The 15,584-nt window shown below is 43.2% G+C and overlaps 1 protein-coding gene across 1 annotated transcript in view; it reads left to right on the top strand.

Moving 5' to 3' along the window:
* Positions 1 to 15,584, top strand: part of ADAMTS14 (ADAM metallopeptidase with thrombospondin type 1 motif 14) — a 106,702-nt gene that overhangs the window by 66,583 nt on the left and 24,535 nt on the right. The window contains exons 7-12 of the mRNA XM_048858432.2: positions 5,220 to 5,325; positions 7,262 to 7,405; positions 8,862 to 8,994; positions 9,689 to 9,802; positions 13,657 to 13,805; positions 14,900 to 15,075. Of these exons, the coding sequence (XP_048714389.2) occupies positions 5,220 to 5,325; positions 7,262 to 7,405; positions 8,862 to 8,994; positions 9,689 to 9,802; positions 13,657 to 13,805; positions 14,900 to 15,075 (822 nt within the window). The remainder of the gene's footprint in view (positions 1 to 5,219; positions 5,326 to 7,261; positions 7,406 to 8,861; positions 8,995 to 9,688; positions 9,803 to 13,656; positions 13,806 to 14,899; positions 15,076 to 15,584) is intronic.

The following is a 15,584-nucleotide window of genomic DNA, read 5'->3' as shown; positions in this document are numbered from 1 at the left end:
TGAACACAGTATTTAAGGTGTGGCCCATACAATGAGATTCTTGTACTCTCAGCATTTCTCTCTGTCTTTTTCTTGATTCAGCCTGTTACATCTTGCTTGCCATTTTGACCACCACCTCACCAAGAGCAGATGATTTCGTTAAGCTCTCAAAAATTGTGCATCAGTCTTTTTTTGAAGATAATATTTTTTTGTCTGAAAGTTTGAGTTTGAATAAAGTCCCTTTAGCCATGTGAGTTTGGAGAGGGTGAACGCAGATTTTCCATGTTAAAAAATTCTCACCATACTTGTTCAAAGAGAAGGCTACATTTTTAAGAACTTGACTTGGGTTGGTTTGAAAAAAAAAGAAAAATGGTATTTTAAGAAACTTATGATCCTTTGAAAATTCCAGAGTAAGCAGGCTCTATAGAAAATATACATTCTGTTTCTAAGGACAATTGGCTGAATGTCAGAAAAAATATTCAAACAAATTAGTCACTTAAAATTGCTGGGTTTTTTAGCAAACAATTTAATTGATAAGTAGTATTTCACCGGTTATTGAGCTGGTTGAATATCATTAAAAATTATTTGTTGAAAACTGACAAAATTGCCAAATAACATATTCACCAAATAGTACTCAATCCAGTCTCTCAATAAACATACACATAATATGGCACATACTGTGTGTGCGCACGCATCTCAGAAGGTCCACACTATTGAGCTCGAGTCAGAGGCAGCTACCAGAGTTGGCCATTGCACCCTGAGGGCGCATAAATAGGAATGATTGAAAGTCAGGAGTAGTCATTTGATTGACTGGTGCCTATTTGTACCATTATTGAACTCTCCTTAAGGAATGATTAGGAATCAGCTGTTTGGGAGACTGCTGCATACTTGCTAGCTATATGCCCCCCTTGTTGTCCTCCTGAAGTGTATTTGTGTTGTTTGTACCAGTCAAAGCCCCAATAGCTCCTGTCCTGCTTCCCATCTTCCACTATTTGATTTCTCTTTAATGGCCTGGGGATTGTATTGCAGTAATGCTAGTGTGCCCAGCAGTATGGTCATAACTGGCTGTATCTGACCCAGCACAGCCCAATAAGACAACATGGTCTCTTGTCGTTCCTCCCTCCTCTCCTCTTCCCTAGTCTCTTCTGGGCTCCATGTGGCTCAGTCTTTGAGCTGCCTCCTTCAGACTATTTCAGGGAGGCTTCTTTTTTCCCTGTCCCAAATCCCTGTTTAACAGTGGCGGCTGCTAGGATACCAACCATGGAGCACCTAGAGGTGTATTACACTGTTGGCCCTTGCCCCAAATATGTAGCTTCTATGACTCTCTCAGTGCATTTCCAGAAGGTCCCTGGAAGGGCCCTGTTTATTTACCTCCTTAAGATCCCTATTTACAAACATGACTCTCATGGCCGGAACCCCAATCCATTGTCTCTGTAGAAGCCTAGAAGTCATGTCTTGTCCAGTTCCGTGTTTGCCCAGTTGACTACCTTACTTGTGATGGACCATTACTATGGGAACACTGGAACATAGCTGCTGGTCTTGGAAACTCCTTGTAGCATGAGGTAAACACACAGACAGAGAGCACAAGTGTAAAGAATTACACAACAATTTAATTGAACTCCTTTTTTCTTAACAACTGCCTTTACTGCAGGCATTCAGTCCTATCAGGGTGGCCATGGAGTCAACTACTAAAGTCTTCCGGACCTTCATTTGGGAGGAGTCCTCAGGAAACTATTCACTTTTGCGTTATTTTATCATCCTTGGCCAGCTGTACAAAGTGCCGATCCACTAATCCATTGTTTATGAATTAGATTCAGTTCCACTCACATCCTTCCCACTCCACCTTGTTCCAGAGTAATTAATATTGGTTGTTCCACCACTACTGGGTTTCTGGGAAACAAATGGCCTGGAAGATACATAGTACAGAGATGTCACTGCAGTCACGAGCTTCCTGGAAAAATGGCAGCATAGTGTCAATGTTCAAAATAGGGATTCCAGCCAGGGGAGGGAGTCAGTCAGGCTGAAACAGTCGTTAGAGCACAGTGCCGCTCCTGTTAAGGTCAGCTGCATTGATTTATTTGCTAGCACTGATCATTGATTGATTGTAGTGGGAACAAATTTGGGCCAAAATGACTAAACATGGAAGCTACAGTAACTTAGAGATCACAGTAATAAGTCTGGCACTGAGAGTTTTGACAGTGTGTCTGTTGCACATTTCCGGACATTTCAGTGCCACTGCAGCAAGCTCATGTGCTTTAAAATGCCAACTTTTCAGGATAGACCAAGCATCAGTTTCCAGAGCGTGGGAATGAGATGGGCAGCGGCATGGAAAGCAGACATAGGGACAGGCTCCCAGAGTTCAGGGGCGTTCTTAGCTGACTGCTTGCCCATGCACAGAGACCTTCCCTGTGCCCATCCTCTGGAATGCAGACTCTTCTGTGCTGACAGATCACTGTGAGGCAAGCAGCATCAGGCTATGACGTTATGCCAAGGGCGTTGAACCCAGACTTTCATATGTTTGAGTTCCTTTGTCACATGTGAATGGGATTGATTCTGATGGGTTCAGATTTCCACCTGAACTATTCTTACAGTTCTAATTATCCTCTCCTCTATCCTAATTATCCCAGAGAACATGGATGTTTGTGAGAATATGGTCACCAAACTCCCATCTCCTGCTGATTAGTAGCAGCTCAGCTCCATAAATAATTCATTTAGACTTCCTTTAATATCTTTACTATCCAAAAATGCCTGGTGACAAAGTGGCACAGCATGATCTGGCCCCACTTTTACTAAACCTCTGTAGAACTTATAAGCCTTTCCTTCATTAGCTGCCTTTCCCTGGATCCCAAAAAGGGTCTTTTAAAAGCCATATATTTCAGAGTTCATTCGAGAAGCTTGAATTTGAATTTGGCAGAAATGAAGTATGAAACCACCCCTCCCCACAAGATTGAAAAATGGGACATCACTGAATCTGCTACGCCATGCACAGCTGACCCACTGCACATGACTTGATCGAAGGATAGTGTACTGGGTAGATGCATATCCTTCCCTGCTCTCTGATCCTATCTCAGTTCCTTGTGAACATTTGTCCATGTCCTATCAGCCACATAATTCTTCATTTTTGTAATCTCTGGTCTGGAGAGCACCGGGATGTGTATAGTAGAGATCTGCAGGTCAGGATGGAAGTGCAGCATTCACACAGCTATAGGAGAGTTGAGGGGTGTTGCAGATTAGCACAGAGGTGCATTGACAAGGCTGCTTGTGTAACCTTGCACATTAGTACACATTATGCTTACCTCTCATCCATTCCCTTTCATTAGTCCCCAAATTCACCCTCTAAAGGAACTGCTGCCCTGGCTGGGGTGCTTTTTCTATGGCCTGTTTTATATCGGATTTCTTCAGAGCAATGAGAATCATCAGCTGTATTGGGTGCTCATGGCCCGTGGCGCAGAAGGTGGCAGCCACCAATATTGACATAGAATCTGTACATTCGTCTGCTGCCTGTAGGAGGAGATGGGGTTAAATTGAACAGTGGTGCCATTCTGCACATGCAGTCTGGTTAGGCAAGATGCATTACCATTATGGAATGGAAAATATTAGGAATGTTTGGGTATGTAAGTGTAATATTAGCCTGTTCTTGGCACAGGCAACCAAGATGACCTCACTAGAAACCATGTCCATGTCCCACTGGGTACTCACCAGTTGAGGTATTTGGTCAACTCCTTGGCTTAGGTTTCTTTCTTGGTAGTGTTTGTTTTCCCCTCTTGCCACCTACCTGACACGTTGCCCTCTTAGTTTTGCCTGCTGTGGCACTGCTCCAGATACTGTCACTCACTGCTGAATAACTAGTGCAAATTAAATCAACTTGTGAGAGGGACGGGGGAGAACTTCCCGCACATCCTTGATCAGTTCTCTCCATTTGCTCATTGCCCCAAAAGAGCCTGAAATGCCAGGGAGCATTCCAGGCTCAGAGGGATTTTTTTTTGTATTTAGCGCTGATGAAAGTTGCCACAGAGACTATCCCTTGTATATCCATTGCGCTGGCAGCTGCAGCGTACAGGCTGCTCCACACCACCCATCTCCTTGACCTGGAAAACTGTGAAGGTAGATTGGCTTCCAGGCTGATTAAGTTTTTGTCTGATGAGATTGTCAGTTGGTGTCCACCTCTCTATTATAAACTGGGCTGAGACTGCCAGTCCGTTTCACATAGGCCAGTGGTTCTCAACCAGGGCTACACATACTCCTGGGGGTATGCAGAGGTCCTCCAGGGGATATATCAACTCATCTAGATATTTGCCTAGTTTTACAATAGGCTACATAAAATGCACTAGTGAAGTCAGTACAAACTAAATGACTTGTTTATTCTGCTCTATATACTATACACCGAAATGTAAGTACAATATTTATATTCCAATTGATTTATTTTATAATTATATGGTAAAAATGAGAAAGTACGCCATTTTTCAGTAACAGTGTGCTGTGACCCTTTTGTATTTTTATGTCTGATTTTGTAAGCAAGCCGTTTTTAAGTGAGGTGAAACTTGGGGGTACGGAAGACAAATCAGACTCCTGAAAGGGGTACAGTAGTTTGCAAAGGTTGAGAGCCACTGACATAGGCTATCAAACAGCCATCAGATGATTACAGTTTTCGGGACTGTGGATTGGACCAGAGTCGAAACAGCAATCTCAGGGTAAAAGACTCTGTAACCCATGAGCAATCCCTTCTGCCACCTAGTGCAACAAGCTTCTGAGGAAAATTACAGAGGAAACTACTATGAGATTAATCTGAGAAGGAGCTGGCAAGTCAGATGTGCAGTCAGAGATGCGAATAGGTGCAGAAAGGGGCGAGGAGGCTGTCAAATATGTTTTCAATCCATCTGAACAGGTGGCCATTGGATTATAGCAGTTGCTGGTGCATTTGTTTAAGATATGGACAATGTTTCTGTTCCCTTAGGGTGAGAATGAGCCAGGAATGAATGCAACACAGTTATTTCAGGTGGCAAGGCAAGGTTCAAACAGTGTGTAATTCTAATACCCTCCAGGCCCGTTTCCCTCTGTGAGATATGAGCCGGTGGAACATCTGATAGACTTCATTTATATTCCCAGGCAGCTGTGGATTCCGTGTCCCTCAGCAGGGAGCTGGGCATGAAATACATTTGGAATAGCTCTAGCTTGTGGTTTTTCCCTTCTCTTGAACCACCGACCTCCTTTCTCTTGCTTTGTCTTCTGTCTTGCTCCAGGTTATGCTCCCGTCACTGGTATGTGCCACCCTCTACGCAGTTGTACTCTCAACCACGAAGATGGATTCTCCTCAGCATTCGTGGTTGCCCACGAGACCGGCCATGTGTAAGTCATTGGAAGAGACAGTTGGACATTTTATCTTTTTTTTTTCTTCATCGTTGCATGGTAGTTCAGCAGGGTGTTTAGTCCCCCAGGGTCAGCATTGCTGTATGCAGTGGACTTGCTGACGTATGAGAAGTTGTGATGTGATGAAATAATGGCCCTCCAAGTTACTGACATGGCTGCCAAAACGGGCAAATACAGGAGTGAATAAATCTCTTTGTAGTATAGTAAGTCTAGTGAGCAACTCAAAGGCAATCTCTGCCTTAGAGTTTACAGTCTACATATCTGCACATCTTAAAATCTGTCACCTTGGTACCAGAATGCATCTGGAAATTGAATGTCCTTGGATGTTGTGTTTTGTTTCTAAACATGAATTGTAGGTGGAGGTGCTGTAAAGTGGGCAGAAACATAAAATTTCACCTACTACTCATGTATAGATATAAACTATAACCTCCAAAGTCCTTTAATTACCAGACACATTCTGGTATGTACAAGTGCCCCCAGGTTGTCTGCCTGCTTCTCCTGTGAGTACAACAGCCTCTCAGTCGAGAACAGAGTGATTCAAGGGGCTGTAAGAGGGAATAATGGGATGGAATCAAGAATAGCAATATTTGGTGTATACAGAAAGAAATATTTCCAAAAGTGAGAAACAGTAGGCTCTGAACAAAGTGATAGAAAGCCCTATTGCTTGAATAATTTCAAACTAGACTGGACAAACATTCTGAAAATAATATTGTAGTGAGCAATCTTGATATGAATAGACCTCTTCCATCTCGTTTCCGTTATTCTGTTCTCCTCAGCAATGCTAATGGGAGTATGTATATGTATTCAGTGGCAAAAAAAACCCAACCTACATTAATGCAGAGTTAAGGTTGCTTGGTGGTATGTCATCTTGCAGAATGCTAACTTGAGCAAAACTCAAAAGTTCTGAAAACCAGGAAATGCAGAGTTAAGGTTGCCTATGCAACCTTAACTCTGCCGTCTTTCAGCAATGCGCCAGTGTGCCCTGTTAACACACATATCTTTACTTTATCAACCCCAGAAATGTACAGTCTCTTCACCTCCTTTTATATATCCATTCAGTGTCTCTCACAGGATTCCATCTAGCACTATTAGAGAATAAAATTAAAAAAAAAAAAAAGAATATCCATGCCACTTACCCTCTGTTCCCCTGGACATGGCAGTAGCCAATGGGAATTGTTTACATACACTCCAGCTGCAGTCAATGTGTTAAGTTTCATGGGCAATCTTAACTTTGCATTTTCTGGTTTTCAGACATTTGAGTTTTTCTCAAGTCAGCATTCTGAAGTTCCTCTAAAGAAAAAATGCCCAAACTGAAGCCCACAGGCCAAATGTGACCAATAAAGTTCTGCAACAAGGTCTGTGCCTGTGCCCACGTTTAGACTTGGTGTGCAGCAGGCAGACAGTACATGTTCCATCAAAAAAGGCTCCTTATTTAACTCAGAAGGGACTGTTAGGATCAAAATGGAGCATTATCTGCTAGGACCTGTAGTGTCTGCAATCCTTGAATTTCTAGTACATCACTACTCAGGATCTTAGCTGTGAAAAATTTAGAAGCCTCTTCTGTAAGTTCCTGTCTTGGACAAAGACTTTTCTTATGCCCCTGAATTGAGCCTGAGCCATATCCTAGAGGCCGGCTCTTAGTTCTAATAGCCATAGCTGGTAAGTTCAGTTCCTTGCATTTTATTCCTGCTCTGTCTCTGTGCAGACCAGCACTCTTACTGGTGCAGGAATCGCATGGAATGCTGGAAAAGTCGCAACTATTGGTTCAACCAGTGGAAGAGATGCAGTGAATATGCCTCCTTCCTCATCCAGTTAAATAGAGGCTTTTACAGGAAATGTCCTTATCCAAAATGCTACTGATAACTGTCTATCTGGCATGTCCCTTTGGAACACAACTCACCAGCTTTTTTAACAGGTTAGGTATGGAACATGATGGCCAGGGGAACCGGTGTGCAGATGAGACCAGCATGGGGAGCATTATGGCACCACTAGTGCAAGCTGCATTCCACCGTTACCATTGGTCCCGATGCAGCAAGCAGGAGTTGAACCGATACATACAGTAGGTCAATTTCAACAACTATGATTTAGACTAGCTAGTCTATGTTTTTATTGTACAAATGAATGATTGCATGCATTTGTATGAACTAGTGTAGACATGGAAGAATGAGAGTGGAAGCATTCTTATTGCAAAGATACATTTGAATAAGGAAAGCAAAACCAAAAAGAATCTTGTGCAGCAGACACAATATAAACTTTCTCTTAGGGCCTTAACTCTGGTCTCTGAACCCCAACCTTGAAAGATAGTGCTTACTTTAGCTTCCCTGTTAATTCTCCCCTTCTTTTAGTGATATAATGAATTGCATTTATTTTGCATTTATTGCATTTATTGATCTGTTAATTTTGTGCTATGGACTGATGATCATTGCTGAATAGGCTCAGAACATACCATACTCAACACATGAAAAAACGTACGGGAGGGAGAGCCCCTGGGTCTCTCCAAAGATCATGTTCATATCTTCATTAAAAAATGTTTATGTGAAAGTGACTTTTGCTGAACTGACACTTCTGATCACCTGGGATAGGTCTAGCCATTCAGAAACACAGTAGAAAAATATGTGACCTCCTCCCGTGACTTGCCTTAACAAATCAGGTTCTTACTCAACGGACTGTGCAAATAGTAGCCTGAAAAAAGATGCAGATATTATATACACACACACAGAGTTATATACACACACACAGAGTCTCTCTCACACACACACTCTCACACAAAATTCAAGTGAATCATTGCTATTTTGAGGACACATCAAAGTTGATGTTAAGTAATTTTGCAGCTTGAGTTGAGCAGTTCACATGTTTCTACCTGCAATGCCCCTGCCTAGCCTTTAGACTGGCCAGTGTTTTGCATCTTGCAGAAAGTGTAACACCCCAGTAAGTTGGGCATTTGTTTGAAGCAAAATTTAAAAAGAATTACAGGAGGAACAGCTTTATAACCAGCTGAATCTAGCCAGGATTTGGTTTCATTTCAACCTTTTTATTTTGGGAAGGAGAAGTAGCAATAAATCCTGGACTGGAATCTTCTGACCACCTTGCATGTGTTGTGACTACAGCACCTATTGCTAAAGTAGAGTTTTTCCTTGATGGTGACAGTTAGGCACCTGGTAGTGAACTTGCCAGTTCTTCACCCCAAGGGAGGAGTTGTCAGCGAGTGATGATGGACACCGCCAGAGCTGTTGTAGCAGAGACAAATTTTTTCTCAGAGGGTGCTGCTCCCAGCCTGTGAAGTGGCTATGGTGGAGGCCATGCATCATCTTCTCCTAGCTGATGGAAAAATGCACATGGTGGTGGTGGCTATTGTAAGGGTTGTGGGGGAGGGTCAAGAAAGTAAAGATGTCTTAATACGGGAGGTCAGGGGAATAGATAGGTAAAATCACAAAACAATAAAGAAGAAAGGTGTGGGGAAAGAGTAGATTTTGCAACATTCAATGCAACTTTGTCTTTGCCTGATGTCATTGCAGTTCCTATGACTGCCTGCTAGACGATCCCTTTGAGCATGAATGGCCCAAGTTACCAGAGCTCCCGGGAATCAATTACTCTATGGATGAACAGTGCCGCTTTGACTTTGGTGTGGGTTACAAAACATGCACAGCTGTGAGTATTGCTCCTATTAATAGGGTCTGGATTTTTTCCCGTTCTCTGGCTGTAGAATGAAAGGAAGTCCCACTCAGTGACAGAGTGCACTAAGGAGGCAGTGGCGGGGGGGTTGTTGCGTAGCGGTTCTGTGGGCCAAGTGTGAAGTAGCCCTGGGTTTGGTAGCATCTTGCGATGTCTCTGCGATGTCAATGTCACATCATTGTCTGGCGTGGTTTATTAGGCTTATTTAGCCTCCAAGAGGATTAGGGTGGAGGGACTGGCTCCAGTCTTTTCTGTTCCCTCCCCTTCACCAGATTGGATCAGAAGTGAGAGCACCCTGGAGGATGATTGCATCTTCTGTTGGCCCGATGGAAGAGCTGCAACAAATTTCTGGACGGGGGGGTTAGAAAAGCGACTTCAAAATGAAGGAGCTAGGATTGTCCACATTCAGACTGTAGGAGAGGGAAGGGGTCCAAGTGGGTTGAAAACAGTTGTTTGAAACAAGAGGCACTCTCAGCTTCACTTCAAAACTAATTTCATGATGTTGCTTCTGCCTCCCTGGGGTCTGAATCTCTGCAATGGGAAAGGTTCAGAGTTCTTGACTCTACCTGCTCTCTCTCTTACATGCTCATAATTTCAGGGTTGGGAGTGGATGAGGTGGTTAGACTATCTACCCATTACAATAACAGAAGGGCTCTTGTTTGCTTCACAGTTCAGAACCTTTGACCCTTGCAAGCAGCTGTGGTGCAGCCATCCAGATAACCCTTACTTCTGCAAAACGAAGAAAGGGCCCCCCTTGGATGGGACCGAATGTTCATCAGGCAAGGTACCTGCGGTAGTGGGCAGGATACAAACTGGATTCACTATTACTGGGAAATAGACATGACCCTCATCATAATGGTACATTCAAAAATGTACATGCACATACATGCTGAGGCATGCGAACTCACTGATACATGCACTGATATTTATTTATGTGTGCACAGACTGACTCATGCAGATCCAGGCACGTGCACACACTGAATGTACACTGTACTCCGTAAGAAAAGTGTTTGTAAGTCATATTTAAATTACAGGCCTGGGGAAAAGAGGAACTATAGTCTCATGCATCTTGAAAAGCACATCTCTTTTTACATCTGCTCTGTACCATATGTTTTATTCAGAAAGATTGGAAGGGCCCATTCCTTTAGAGACAACAGTGCGCCTTTGAGAGAAGTGTCCATGCTAAGCATTACTTTATAATAACTCACTCATAATCATTTCCACTTATGTGGCTTTCAACATTTTCCTCACTTAAAGGAGTACAGTTATTGTTGTTTTTTTCCCTAATTATCCAGTACATCTATGTTCAGACAAGGGATTTTCTTCCTTACAGACCATTTGCTCCTGCTACTCTGTTCTAAAGTGAAGCCACACTGCTTGCTAACTTTGTGATGTTACAGTTAATGCCATGGTAACAGACTGTGATGTCATAAATTCAGGATTATGACTTGATCACAGGATCTGTCTACTTCAGGGTTTCCTATAATGTTCGTTACCACAGTATGCAAGTGCCAATGAGTCAGAAAAGCAACTGGAGCGTTGGACTCGATTTTTATTCAGCCATGAAGTCCCAGAGGCAATGACAGCAGAAAACTTTGCATTTTGAAGAAGCTGCCCCCAAAATAGACTTATTTGAAGGGGAAATCTGGATATAAAATGCTTAGATGTTGTGGTATGAAACTTCCTATTCCATATCATGCCAACATTTGAGAATGAAATCTTGTCATAGTGGATGGACATGTTTAAAATAATGAACAATTTCTAATAACTTTAAAATAAGTCACAGTGATCTCACACAAGATGTTGCCTTATTGAACAGCTTGTCCTTAAATGAGCCCTGTCTAGAACTTCTAAAATTAGGTTGTAAATGTGTGTGTGCACATTACATATAATGGTGGTGAAAGGTGCCGAGATTGAAACATCTGGAGACTGAAATCTGTGGTTTATCCACACAGCAGGCATAGCATGGGCAGCAGTGGCATCATCCTGCCAGTGTTTCTCAACCCTGATCACGAGCTGTCGCTTCTAGAGGTGAAAGATAGTTCAGTCTGCAGCCCTGTTCATTTCCCTTCCTCTCTCCTGTGGCTGCCAAAAAGGGGCTAGTTAATGCCAGTTGTGGTGGTGGTTTGGGGCTATGAATTCTTGTCTTGATCTGGATTGAGAAGACCAACCCATTTCAAAAAAGGACCTTGTAGAGACAGCTCCATATCTCTGCCTGGGTTGGATTTGAATTGGCTGACTAGATGTGAAAGCCTATGCAGTGTATCAAATTATTTGTTGTTATTACAGTAGCATCTACTGATCAGGGACCCATCGTGCGAGGTGCTATACAGACACAGACTAAGAGACAGTCCCTGAGGAACTTAACAGTCTAAATAGAGAGGAAAGACAAAGGATTGCAGAGGAAACTGAGATGAAGTGACTCACCTAAGGTCATACAACTGTTTAGTGGCAGAGCTAGGAATATAGCCAAACCTGCTAAGATGCTTATTTGTTTTATTATCCATATTTTATTGCCTCCTAATATTCCTTTTCCTAATGGTTGGGACCTTTTCAGTTTGGCAAATATTTTTGGACATGATTTGTCAAGAAGCAAGCTAATTTTTTTAGAAGTTACCAAATGCTTTCGAGATAAGGCAAGTCATAGAATCATAGAAGATTAGGATTGGAAGAGACCTCAGGAGGTCATCTAGTCCAACCCCCTGCTCAAAGCAGGACCAATCTCAATTAAATCATTCCAGCCAGTCATTTTTTATTCAAAATAACATTTTCCCCTTAAAGGATCAGATCCTGAAATTTATACTCAGTTTTTACTGTAGCAAAATTCCCACTGATTTCAACAAGAGTTTTGCCTGCAGAAGGGCCAAGGAAATGCTTTGGCTGAATATTCTTATTTGATATCCTATAGAACTCAAATGTAAAAATCCAGAAAATGTAGAAAGCTGCTGAATATTGAATGCAAACAGACTTATCCTGCCTCATATGCAGACTGCAGCGCTAATGACAGGGGTTATTGACATCATCAATGCAGTGCATGCTGGAGTGTCTGAACAGACAGAAAGTTAACGGGTTGAGGGAAAGACAAGCCACGAACCCAAAAAAACAGTTTACATAAAAAAGGATCTTAAAGGGCATCTCTTGCAGATGAATCATCTAATGATGTGTGTTTGTGCATTCAACAGCTTCTAGCAAGGTTTGTGCATTCACAGGTAACAAACTTGAACTTGTCCTCATGTACTTTCTGCCTCTGTCTCTACAGCAATGGGGCAAACATACGATATTGTCAAGAATAAACAGTGACCATTGTGTTTTTCAGTTTCTCAGATATGAAGAGATGATTTAAAACAAAAACAAAACAAAAAAACCCAAAATAAACCAGGTGCAAGACCCTCAGCTAGTATAAAGCATTATATTGACTTCAGTTGAATTATGCTGTTTTACTCCAGCTGAGGATCTGGCCCTATATATTTACTAACTAGAGGATATTCTTCATCAGTTTGTAACAGTTCTAAGGAAAGTCAAATTTTGAGCCTCAACTGCTTGACAATGTTCCTCTGAAGTAGTATAGACTATTAGTCCTGGCCGCAGAGTAATTCTATGCTCTTGTGGCAAAGCCACTGGATTTGGATTGCTTCACTGTCTGTTTAAATGTGAAGCTGAGGGACACGTGCCATTCACGCTGTGGGATCCATGGGATACACCCTGCGGTCCGCAATAATTAGATGCAGTGTATCAAGCCCAAAACCAAAGTCAACCAAAACTATGGCTCAGGTCCTGGAGTGTCGTGCTGCTACTTCACTATTGTAATCTGGGCACGTAGCTAGCAGAACCAGCCACAGGGTGCCAGCATAATGGGTGTGGCTGAGAGAAAGGAGGCATGGCTAGGACATCTCTATATTCCTCCAGTGCCTCTGGTGCTGTATGTGCCCCTTAGAACCGTTGGCAACTGTTGACTTAGAGCAGCCTTCACACCCCTTTCTGAACTGAGCTGTGTGCTCTCTGGCTGTAGCTGAGGTTCTGGAGCCAGGCAATTTTCATGGAGACAAATCTCTGGTTTATGGGAGATTTTGTTATAACTTTTGTTACTGAATTTTGTGTTTGTGAAAGTGAGAAGTTTGTTGCACATGGTGAGAACCAAGCATAATAGAGGCAAATGCTGTGCAAGCTCTGCCAATGCACCTCAGTTCTGATCTGTGATGTCCTTTGATATATTGGTCCTGGGACCCAGAGAACTGTACCTGTGCAGTGAACCCTGCCAACCATTCCTAGTCTTCTAAGCAGAAGTTTTACCTAATGTGATGTGAACAAATGGGAACTAGGATGAAACCACCAAACCCAGCTCACTTTCACTGGTGACCTATGTCAGGATTTGAATTTGGCTCTCCGGAGGTGATAGGCTAGTTCATTAGTCCACTCCTCCACTCAGGCCCCTGAGATCTTTCTTTACGTAAAGGTTTCATGACTTCACAGTCGCCACTGTCTGTCATGTCCATCTGACCGATAGGAGAGGGAGACCCAGATTCCAAACCATGTTGTTAAGCCGGGTGCCCCTGTGGCTGTAGAATCTCTCTCCTCACTAACACTAGACAGTTACGAAGAGGCAGGTGTTCCAGTAACCCGTTTCTTCTCCTGTTCCAGTGGTGTTTCAAGGGTCACTGCATCTGGAAGACTTCAGAGCAGCCTTACAGCCAGGATGGCAGCTGGAGTTCCTGGTCCAAATTTGGCTCCTGCTCCAGGACATGTGGGGGTGGGGTGCGCTCCCGCAGCAGGAACTGCAGCAACCCACCGTAAGTTTGGCTTTCTGCTGATTCTCTTAGTCCTGGCCGTATTGGAAGTGGCAGAGAACCAGGGCCACCTCCTCCTTCCTCCAGTAGGTCAGTCATAAGGAAGGCGAAGTTCTGGACAATTGAATAAACTGGAGAGAGGAAGGGCCATGCCTAGGTACCACAGCACGGAGTGTCAGAGCATTAAAGGGAACTCTCCTTCACAGAGCCTAGCAAACTTTAGGGATATACTTGTCCATCCTTTCTTCGTTTGGGTTGCTATAAATCATGGGCATCTCTTATGGTCAGATATGTAAGATGGGATTGTCAAAGAGCCTGAGGGAATTAGGCTCTTAACTCCCATAGGATTTGTTTATCCTACTCCCTTAGGCTCCTTTGAAAATCCCAGCTGTAATCCCTAAATTTAAACGCTGAGCTACAATTTGTTTAACTCCTTCTCTCCACATGCACCTAATAGGATTGAAGCTTGACGTAATCAAACTGAGCTGGTCACCTTCCTTTAGCCCAGAGGAGCAGTAACAATAAGGAAGCACTGTTAAGGCAGATGGGCTCCGAACGGATCAAACCCAGCTTCTCGGCTCAGTGACCTGGTGATAGCAGTTCGCAGTTATGGAAATACACGTGCACTTTGTACCACTTCATTGCTCTTACATGCTGGCAGGGGACAAGAATCCTAACCTGTGAGCCAAGTGTGCTCACATGGACTGTCAAAGTAGCACGAAGTTGGTAGTGATAGGTATGAATTGTGGGCTCACCAGATTTCACTGTTACTTTGGTGCTTTTAATGACTAACCTAATATAAATAAGTCTTTCTGTGTACCGTTTGTCCTTTAACATGATGGTCGTCTGGACTGGATTGTGGGGAAAGTCAGTCAAGTGAAGAGAAAAAAAGATTTCACGGAGACCTGTGGACGGTGTTTCTAGAGTTAAAGTTTTCATGAGACCTTATGCTATTGTATTAGAACCTCCATGCTTCAGAGAGGTAGTCATGAAAGCCTCCCTCACACACAATCCCAAGTAGAGCTGTGCTGCGTCAGGTCTCAGTACCCCTTTCTGAAATAGTTTCAAAATTCTTTATCCCCCTATTTATTTTCTAGTCCAGCCTATGGTGGGCGCCATTGCCCAGGTGCCATTTATGAGTACCAGGTCTGCAATACTGAAGAGTGTCGTGGACCCTATGAAGATTTCCGTGCCCAGCAGTGTTCTAAGCGTAACTCTTATTATACCCACCAGAACTCCAAACACACGTGGCTTCCTTATGAGCACCATGATGGTGAGTGGAGACAGCCCATTCGTCCAGGCAGTGCTAGTGTAGCCATCGACCGGACTTCTGTTTGCTTTGTGGGCTGCATACATTCCCTGGGGACCATTCAGAAGAGGTTGGATAGGCTACAGTATGGCAATGGGGATAGCTCTTTCTTTGGACAGTTCTGGGATTGGTCCTGAGTTACCACAACTTATGACCTGTATATATTTTTTTCCTTGCTATTGGAATGACACTGCTGCCACTGTTTACCTACTGTAGTGGCTCCTGCAGGTGTATGTGATTATGCCTTTCACACTGGTAGGACACTATCAAAGACCCTCCCACTGAGCTGTCATTTAAAGAGAAAAAATTGAATTGGGTTTTATGTGATATCTTTCATGCTTGTATTATCTCAGTGCTCTTTAAAGACCAGGGGTGAAAAGCTCCATATTCCATCACGAGCCCTTTAGGTTCCCAAAACTCACTTTCCCTTACCTACAGAAGCTGAGGGTTTCCGTTGTGAGCACTAAGGACAT

This window comes from Caretta caretta, chromosome 7, assembly GCF_965140235.1.
Source record: "Caretta caretta isolate rCarCar2 chromosome 7, rCarCar1.hap1, whole genome shotgun sequence".
Classification (NCBI taxonomy): domain Eukaryota; kingdom Metazoa; phylum Chordata; order Testudines; family Cheloniidae; genus Caretta; species Caretta caretta.
Note: the sequence above shows the minus strand (reverse complement) of the source record. Positions and strands in the feature narration are given on the sequence as shown.